The sequence below is a fragment of the Erythrolamprus reginae genome, chromosome 5, assembly GCF_031021105.1.
Source record: "Erythrolamprus reginae isolate rEryReg1 chromosome 5, rEryReg1.hap1, whole genome shotgun sequence".
Taxonomy (NCBI): Eukaryota; Metazoa; Chordata; class Lepidosauria; order Squamata; family Dipsadidae; genus Erythrolamprus; species Erythrolamprus reginae.
The window spans coordinates 90,878,255-90,887,786 of NC_091954.1; the positions used below are offsets into that span (position 1 = coordinate 90,878,255).

The 9,532-nt window shown below is 40.2% G+C and overlaps 1 protein-coding gene across 1 annotated transcript; it reads left to right on the plus strand.

The window, feature by feature from the left end:
- Positions 1–2,960: 2,960 nt before the first annotated feature.
- Positions 2,961–6,234, plus strand: RAP2B (RAP2B, member of RAS oncogene family). Its single transcript, XM_070753472.1, has one exon. It carries the CDS (start codon positions 3,691–3,693, stop codon positions 4,240–4,242), a length of 552 nt encoding a protein of 183 aa, XP_070609573.1. The 5' UTR covers positions 2,961–3,690; the 3' UTR covers positions 4,243–6,234.
- Positions 6,235–9,532: the final 3,298 nt, after the last annotated feature.

Genomic DNA, 9,532 nt, shown 5'->3' on the forward strand with positions numbered 1-9,532 from the left:
AGCAGATGCAATGCATTTAGCAATCCATGTGAAATGCCAACATCACTCACTTGAACCTTGGAATGCCTGTGGAAGAGCATTGCTCTTTTTTAATCATCTCCCTACTTTCAGCAATCAAAATGACCAAGAGGTTTTTCCACTCTTGACTTTGTTCATGGAATTCCTAGCTATTTCCCTGCCTCGTGGTTGGGATTGGGTTTTTTTTAAAATTCCTCCTCTTCTCCTTACCCTGTTTAATTTGGCTATTTGAAACTGAAAGTTTCAGAAAGAAATTCCATCTGGGGATTTTCAGATTAGTTTAAAGAATCTCTGTTTGCTATATCCACCAATGTACTAAGTATTTTCAGATGAACTGGAAATCATAATTTCAAAACATGCAGTATGTTTTCAAGTTTGCTTCAGAAACATGAAAAAAAAATCGTAATATAATTTAATTTGCAAGCCTGTTTAATAGAAACACAACATTTAGTTGCTCAAGTCTTCGGAGCAACTTCGAGTCTTCGGAGAGGGGCGGCATACAAATCCAAATAATAAATAAAAACTACACTGTTAAATAAATTGTGCTACAAGAACAGAAGAAATTATGTTATTCTGCCAGAATTCTCAAGTAGCATGTTCTGTCTAATGATTTATTTTTGCATTTTTTCCCATCATATTGACTTCTAAATCTTAACAGACTATAGGATCATCCTATTATATATAGCCACTTTAATGCTTTTCCTGTTTTGATCATGCAGAGATTGTAAATATATGCATCAATCTTTCTCAATTAGTGTCTTTCACATGTCAAATTATGACACTTTGAGGTGGGATTGATTGAAAATCAACATATTCATTGAATGCAAAAGCCTCCCAATGCAGCATGTTCTAAATGCTGTGAAGAAGAAAAATCCAGTCCAGTTCCAAGCTGGTAGGGGGAAAAAAGGTCTCTGTTTATTTGGTTTTCCAGAAACTTCAGTGACAGCAGCATGTTTCTGTGGTGGCTGACCCATTGGTTGGGTGAGTGGATGGATTTTTATAGAATTCTGAGGTTTACTGATTGAGGTGATCCAGAGGGTTGTGCAATGTAGTGAGCCTTATGTCTTTTACCATTTCAATAGTGGTGAATTAATCCTATTATGACTTAAAGGTCATGTCCTGTCCTTAGAATTTGGTGGGGGGGAATATAAATTCTTAATCTCATCAACTCCAGTCTGGGGGAGCTGTGGCTGAAGGTGTTTTGTTTGTGAACAGATTGGCTGGGATTTCTGTAAATGGATATTGAATGGAATGCTGAGTTTTCTCAGCAGATACAAAAGTATCTCATTCACAAAACTTTACAGTTGAAGGGACTGCTTGAAGGAGGAGGAGGGACTTCAAGACTTCAGCACTTCAAGTGTTTTCCTGGTAGTGGAGAGAAGTGAATAATTTGATCCTAGGAAAGCCTTCCTTCCTTCCCTCCTTTCTCCCTCCCTCTCTTTCTTTCTTTCTCTCTCTCCCTCTCTCCTCTCCCTTCCTCCTTCTCTCTCTCTCTCTGTGGCAATTTCCTACACCGTGGAACAGCACTATTGCTCCAGAGGAGTTTCTTACATGCATCTGAGCATGTATGACACATAGCGTTGAACTAGACTGGCCTGAAGCTGTAGGTTTCTTATGACCGGAGTAGATTGGGTAGAGATTCATTCAGCTTTTCTACAATCAAGTGAAGAACCAGTTTGGTGGAGTCCTTAAGGCACCAGACTTAGAAACTGGGAAACCAGGTTTTAGTGCTATCTTAGGCACAAAGTAAAGCTTTGCGATGACTTTGGGCCAGTCACTTTCTCTCAGCCCTAAGAGGCAGGCAAGGGCATACCACTTCCATAACCTTGCCAAGAAGGAAAACTGCATGGGCTAATCCAGATAACAGTGAACTAAAAGCAACACCTCCATCTCCCCCCCCCCCAAAAACCCTTTATCAGGTTTCACTTGCTCATCGTCATTTCATCTCTGTGGCTGTTTGAACAACCGAAAGATAGTTTATTGCATTAAGTCACTTCCTGCCTTATAATCACACCGAGAGTCAGACTTTAGACTGGCGCTTTGTTGAGCAGGCAGTTAAGTTTCACCCTTGGCTCTATATTTATTTTGTAATGTCAAGTACATATTGGAGGTATGTAAAGATATACATGATACTAGTAAAAAATAAAAGAAGAAACATTAGCACAGGGGACGGAAGGCACACTGGTGCAGTTATGCATACCCCTTACTGACCTCTTAGGAATCGAGAGAGGTCAACAGTGGATACTCTAAGGGTAAAGTTTTGGGGGGTTAGGTGATAATACTACAGAGTCTGGTAGTGAGTTCCATGCATCAACTACTCGGTTAGTAAAGTCGTATTTCCTGCAGTCGCGTTTGGAGCGGTTTACATTAAGTTTGTATCTGTTGTGTGCTCGTGTGTTGTTGTGGTTGAAGCCGAAGTAGTGGTTGACAGAAAGGACCTTGTAGCGGATGATTTTATGGGCTATGTTTAGGTCGCGTGTCAGGCGACGTAGTTCTAAGCTTTCTAGGATTGTAAGTCTAGTTTCAAAGTCTAGTTTCATAACTCTCTTTGCGAGAGAGTTCGTTCAAGCTCGTTTTTCCGGAACTTGTTTTCCAAGGATCAATTTTAGGAAGAACCAGCTGCGCTGTTCCTCTCCCCCCGCCCTAAAACTTCTCGCCTTTACAAGAACGGAGTGAGGGGAAAATGAAAAGGGAAAAGGAAACGGGTGGGTGGGTGAGGAAGTTAAAACGGCGCAGGCTACCAGACAGAAAGAAAGAAACAGCTGCTCGCTCGACAGTCCATTCCCCTCACAGCCAATCCACGAGGAAGCTCCCTCTCTCGGCCAATAAGTCGCGGCCGGTTGACGAGCACCGAACAGCAGCCAATGCCAACCAGAAGGGCGGGCGGGTGAGGGGGGGCAGGGAGGAGCGTCTCGTGGAGTGTCTCGTCCTCCTCTCCTCCTCTTCTCCGCCTCCCTTTCAGGTGGGGAAAGGGGTGCGTCCTCACGCCTAATGGGGTCGGCGAAGGGGGAAAAAAGCGGGTGGTTTAGCCAGAGACCCCCCCCCCCCGCCGCGCAGCCCAGCTGGGCGCAAGTTGAGGAAAGAAAAAAATGGCTCGCGGCGGCGCGAGCGGGGCTGAGGCGGCGCGCGCCTGGCTGAGGCGCTCTGCTCGCTGCAGGGACGCGATGGGAGCTAGCGCGCGCCGCCTCCTCCTCCTCCACGCCGCCCTGAGCAGCAACAGCAAGAGCAGCCGTCACCGCTTCCCTTCCTCCCCCTGCTCCTCCTCCTCCTGGAGCTGTTGAAGCGCAGGTTTTGCCGGGCGAAAACGTCTCCCGACGCTCCCGTCGCGACTCGTTTCATTCCGCCTGGGCGCTGAGGCGCAGGGGGAAAAGGCGAGAGACTTCTCTCGCCGCCTCTCCTGCTCTTCGCCCGTCGCCTCAGCTCCTGCCTGTCGGTGCCCGAGTGTGCTTTTTCTCCGCCTCAGCTCCAAGCAAAGAAAGGAAGCTTTCCTGTCCGTCGGGGGTGGGGAGACGGTTTCTTCTTCGCTCGTTTGCTGCCTCCCTCCCTCCTTCCTTTCGCCTTCTCTCTCTCTTTTTCTCCCCTTCCTTTCTGAGGGTGGGAGGGGAGAAGAATAGGAGGCCGGCGAAGGAAGCCAGCCGCGCTCAGCCCGCCCTGGGTGTGCGTGGAAGAGCCATGCGAGAATACAAAGTGGTCGTGCTTGGCTCTGGCGGGGTGGGCAAATCCGCTCTCACCGTCCAGTTCGTGACGGGCTCCTTCATCGAGAAGTACGACCCGACCATCGAGGACTTTTACCGCAAGGAGATCGAGGTGGACTCCTCGCCGTCGGTACTGGAGATCCTGGACACGGCCGGCACGGAGCAGTTCGCCTCCATGCGGGACTTGTATATCAAGAACGGGCAGGGCTTCATCCTGGTCTACAGCCTGGTGAACCAGCAGAGCTTTCAGGACATCAAGCCCATGAGGGATCAGATCATCCGGGTCAAGAGGTACGAGAAGGTGCCCATGATCCTGGTGGGCAACAAGGTGGACCTGGAAGGCGAGCGCGAGGTCTCGTTCGGGGAAGGCAAAGCTCTGGCCGAGGAGTGGAACTGCCCCTTTATGGAAACTTCAGCCAAAAACAAAGCCTCGGTGGACGAGCTCTTTGCCGAGATCGTCCGGCAAATGAACTACGCTTCCCAACCCAATGGGGACGATCAGTGCTGCTCTTCCTGTGTTATCCTCTGAAAAGAAAAGGAGGGGAGAAAAACCCCCAACAAAAACCCGAGGGTGGGGAAAGAGCACAGCGGCGCGTTGCTTTATGTGGTGTTTTTTAAATTAATATTATTTCCTTTTCTCTACGTTTTGAAATTTAAAAAAAGAAACAAGGTTTACAGCCAACGGCACCACAAGAAAAGGTGGCGGCAGCTGGAGCAGCAGTGTTGTCATTTCTGTGAAACTTCCAAAGCCTTTGAAACAAAATTTTGCATTACAACCCGGATCCCTTCCAGGTTATAGTTTATACTCATGCTGCTGCGGGGTGATTTGTCGGTGTCATGAGTAGTACGCATTGTCTCTCTCGTTAACATCTGATCCCTCCCAAAGGAAACGAAAAACTATCCCCCCGAAATTATCTCTTTGGAAATGTGGCGCTTTCCGCATGTACATGCCAGCGGTTTGATTGTTGCTTATTTCTTGTACTTGCCTCAGTGGGGAGGATTGTATTGGCCATTGATAACCGGTAGGAAAAGTTCCTGCTGTTGTTCGCAGCAGGGGCAGAGGGAGGGAAATAAGAATTGCTGTATAACTCGAAGATTAAACACTCAGAGACACACCTATAAGAACAGAAGGGAAGCATCGAAGGAAGTGGAGGAAGTTCAAATCTTTCACACTTGTCAGCCTGAAAATTAGCTAGTGACTAGGCAATTTTTGATTTTTTGGATTTCTATGCAAAGTTGGAATATTTGTTACCATGCTTATCTCGTCGGAAGAAGTATTGCACAAGTACTGCCTGGGACTTTTAAATAATACTGATGCCAATACAGCGCATGAGGTGCCACAGAAATGTCTGCTGATTTACTTGTGAAATCTATTTTGTTTACCTGTTGTACTGAAAGGGAAGGAATGAAGAGCATTTATTTGTGTTGGGTTGATTGTTGTTTTTTTTAAAAAAAAGAAAATCAGCTATGAAAACACTAACAGACTTGCACAGTTTTTAAGTTGTGTGTACTTTGTGGAATGGTTGGGGAAAGACAGGGCAGGCAAAGTAATAACAAGCCTTATTCAATTTGAGGAGGGGGGTTGGCAATAACCAACTAGATCTCTAAAGTACAAAGAGTTTCTAAAATGTGGCACAGGGTGAACAGCGCCCCTGTGTGTGTAGAGTGCCTTCAAAGCAGCTGTTGCAGCCTGTGCCAACCTGTGGAAGCTCCAAAATCCCATTTATTTACTCCCCCCCCCCCAGTTAACAGTTTCCTTTCAGTAATTATTACAGTGAATGGGAGAACAAAAGGGCCTATTATTAATGGAATTATTTTCTCTTTTTAAAAAATCCATTTGAGACTTTTCACTTTAGTTGCCATGGATTTCAGGTTTTTTATTATTATTATTATTCAGGTTCACAGGTATTAGTGTGCTTTTGTATGAGAGAGTATTTATGTGCACCCCTCCCCACCTTTTTCTCCAAAATGATGTATTTTCAACCAGCAATGAAACAAATTGTTGATGTATCTGAAAAACAAAATCTCTAATTGTAAATTTAAATCCCAGACAGACATTTATTCATTTCAATATCTTTTAATACAGTTGCCAATTTTTTAAAAAAAGAACAGTTTCAATGGTTTTTATATATTGTGGAAATATGTGTTATCATAGAAGGTTATAAGTTAATGTAGACAAATAATTGTCTAAAGCAATAACAATTGAGGCAAAGGTCTGATATCTGATCTTGGGACTGAGTGCTAACTTGTGCTGGATTCTGCTAAATCATGCAATATATACACAAATATTCATGTTTCAAATGCTTTACAGGATTCAATGCTTAATTTAGTCATAGAATTATAAAATTGCAAAGATTCATTAAGGTCAACAGGCTGTTTAACACTGAAGCCGAAATTAAATCAACCCCAATATTCCTCCAATATTCCTCCTCCACTTGAAAATATCTATAAATTTTCTCCATTGAACTGTTTATAATTGGGATATTTTCTTAATATTCAGATAAAAACTGCTTTTCTTTAAGACTGTTATTCCATGTCCTACATTCTGAAATATGGGGAATGAGTCTTGACTTCAGCGAGATGCCCTTTAGGTCTTCAAAAATGTTTCATACTTCCCCTTTTCTTTGTTCAAGATTAAACGTATACAATCTCTCCTAAGGAAAGACTTTCGAGGCATCAGGAAAACATGATACTCTTCCTGGCACCTCTTCCAATTTCCCATAATATTTTCTTACAAATATATTGTCTAGTAAATAACATAATAGTCAAGGTGGCAATCTAACTAATGCAGACTGCAATGGACCTATTGCTTATTATTCCTGCTAATATAATTTAATTTTGGGATAACAGTTTCAAGTATTATTAGATATAAACTGTAGTGATGTCTGTGGTACTATGTATAATTGTTCCCTTTAGATATTATGATTGCTTGTTTGGTTCCCCATGGGAAACAAAAAAAGGGTACCTTGAGCATGAAAAAAAATCCAACATTGTAAGGAGACAGTATTAACACCAACTAAGTTACTTTCTTCTTATGCTATTTTTTTATAATATCTCACTGGATCAAATCATTGTGGATATCTTAAAAGATCATACATATTTGAAATTTTTGAGTTAGTCTCTTAGGGGTCCACTGAACCGAATAATACTTATTTTATTGCTCATTTTAGATAACATATTTTCTGATGTTTACGTTATAATACTTTTTAATAATAAGTATAGTATAGGATACTTGTTTTTTTACCCAAGGAATGCAGAATTTTCTGGTTGTTTAACTCAGTTTGAAATATTAGTAATATACATTAAAAGAGATTGAAAGTTGTTTCCCTACAGATCTCAGCCTCTGGTTTTCAGAACAGATGCTAGATAGTAGATGTTCCTTTCAGAGCACTTTCTACTTTCAAAAACTTATGCCAAACAAAAGAAATGGATAGCTATTTTCCCAAGTAGATTATGAAAGGGAAAACAAGTATTATATGTTTTATTAATATGATAGACCTCAATGGATTTAGATATGTTTTTTTAAAAAAAAATCACTGAAAGCTAGTTTGGCTTTCAGTGAAGTTAAGAAATATAGGGATTACTTAAATATTAAATTCTGAATTCTCATTACCCTACTTAGTAAATTATTGAAACAATTATAGTATTCTTTAAAACCTTAAACCTTAAATATATTCAGTATGAGTCTCATTTTTTATTTAATCAGGAGTGATTTCATGCAATTAAGCAGAATTTGCTTAAATAAATTAGAATTTTAGCCTTAACCTGAAGTCTTTGAACATAATTAGAAAGCAGAATATCTAGAGTAAGACGTCTAATGGCCTCCATACATTTTAGAGTAAAACTCTCTTCTCAGTGGTCATGCTGCCTGGAACTGATTGAGCTGAAGTCTAAACTTTAGGGTATACCCCTTCCTATGTTTGCATCATATAAAATATAATTAGCATATATCTGCAGTATACTCTCCTTTTTCTATAATATAAGTAATGGTAATATAGCAAAGATACGAAATTAAAGTTCAAAAGGTTAATGTTATGCTTAGAGAAAAAGGGGGAAAAAACACTACTAAAGCTACATTTAGTAGTAACTAAATGGTAATGTAGTTTTGCCCAGCCAGATAAATCCAGGTATGACAAGAATGTTAATATATTTGGCCACATTGTGTTTGAGAACTGGGGAATTATTCCTGCTGATAACAGAAAACATGGCCTTGAGGATACAGTAATAAAAACAAAACCGTGATATGGATAAGGACTCAAGCATATGCAGCTGGATTTCAACTAACTTTTAAAAGTGCTACTTGTATTACAGTACTTCATGATACTTCATGATCCAATTATATATTCTAGAACCTTAACTCTCAATGTTCCTACTGCCCCAAAAGTTTTTGATGTCTCCAATGTGTAAGTTGAACTTATCTCCTAATTTTAAAACTGGAAAAGGTAAATTATCAGCTACATAGATCTCAGTTGTAAGGGTAACTTACCGTAAGTAAATGAATCAATTTGGACATGGATAAAGAAATTTTGTCTGTGGCCTAACTGAAGCTGAAGAAATATTTTGACTTTGAGTTAGTTTTTAATTGTGATGCATGTTGTTCTTATTTAGGAGTGGGTTCAATTCACACATAAGAGTTACTATTTATAAGGCTTTGAGTTCCACATGCTTACGGAAAGATAATAGACTGTGCAATAAATTCCAGTTGTGTACTAAGCTTCAGCAGTTAAGACATGGACTATGCTCTAAACAGAATCCACAGAGGATCTTATGGCACCTTAAATATATTATAGCATAAGCTATAACAAATGTGTTAGCATTTTAAAAGCTACAGCATTCTTCTTTCTTCTACAGCACACTAAACATTACCACCCCTTTGTTTTGTACTTAGTTTCAAGGAAAAGCCTTTCATGTCAAACCAGACTCTTGGTGATTTCATGAAAATGTCCATTAAATTTATTAAGCAATAGCATGGGCTATTGCTACATTTTCAAAATATATTTTATTTACCCATGTTAATTGATTAATGTTTGTCTCCAATGTTTTCTGATAGTCTCTGATCAAACAGAGTCAAGTGTGCGTAGCTTCTGAGCCCAGACAAGGTTTCCTAAACACTGCTACATTCACTTATCAGATATAATTTTTATATTTAAAAAGTACAGTTCCTGGTTTGAGAAAAATATAATGCTTAAGAGAGTATGTTCAACAGAAAGATCATAATGTCATTTCCTACTAGTAGTAGCAAAGACATAATAATAGAGTATTTTCAGTTCTTGTTAATGTATATGTTTACTGATTGTTAAACAGAGTTATAAACTTATTTCCAATAATAGGTAAGGTGGAACAAACTGAGAACGGTAGATGAATGAATAATGCAGGGATACAGGAAAATACTAGAAGTACTGTACAACATAAAATAAGAATGTGTTTTTTCCTTGCAGGAGATCTTAATTTCAATCCCCAGCATTTAGACTTTGGTCTAAAACCAAATTATACTAAACAATACAGAGTGTCCATTGGTGCTAAGATATCCATAAGACTTCTAAGGCTCTACATACCTACACATTATAACTTCCATCATCTGATTATGGAATATAATGATATATCCATCATCTCATTATGGAATCTATTTGGTGCCTCAACTAATGTAATGCGATGCCTAGGACAAATATTTCTGGTACTTGTTGATAGTACAAATCACATTTATTTGACAGTTGCATACAGAACCTATTTCTAATTAGGGTTTGGTTCTGATCAGAAGAGAGACATTTCAGAATCGCACATGAAAATCTGGAGATCGCATAAGATAAAACTAGTGTCAC

Bases quoted from the DNA above. Each gene is read 5' to 3' on its own strand.
- RAP2B (XM_070753472.1), top strand. From the start codon at position 3,691: ATGCGAGAATACAAAGTGGTCGTGCTTGGCTCTGGCGGGGTGGGCAAA.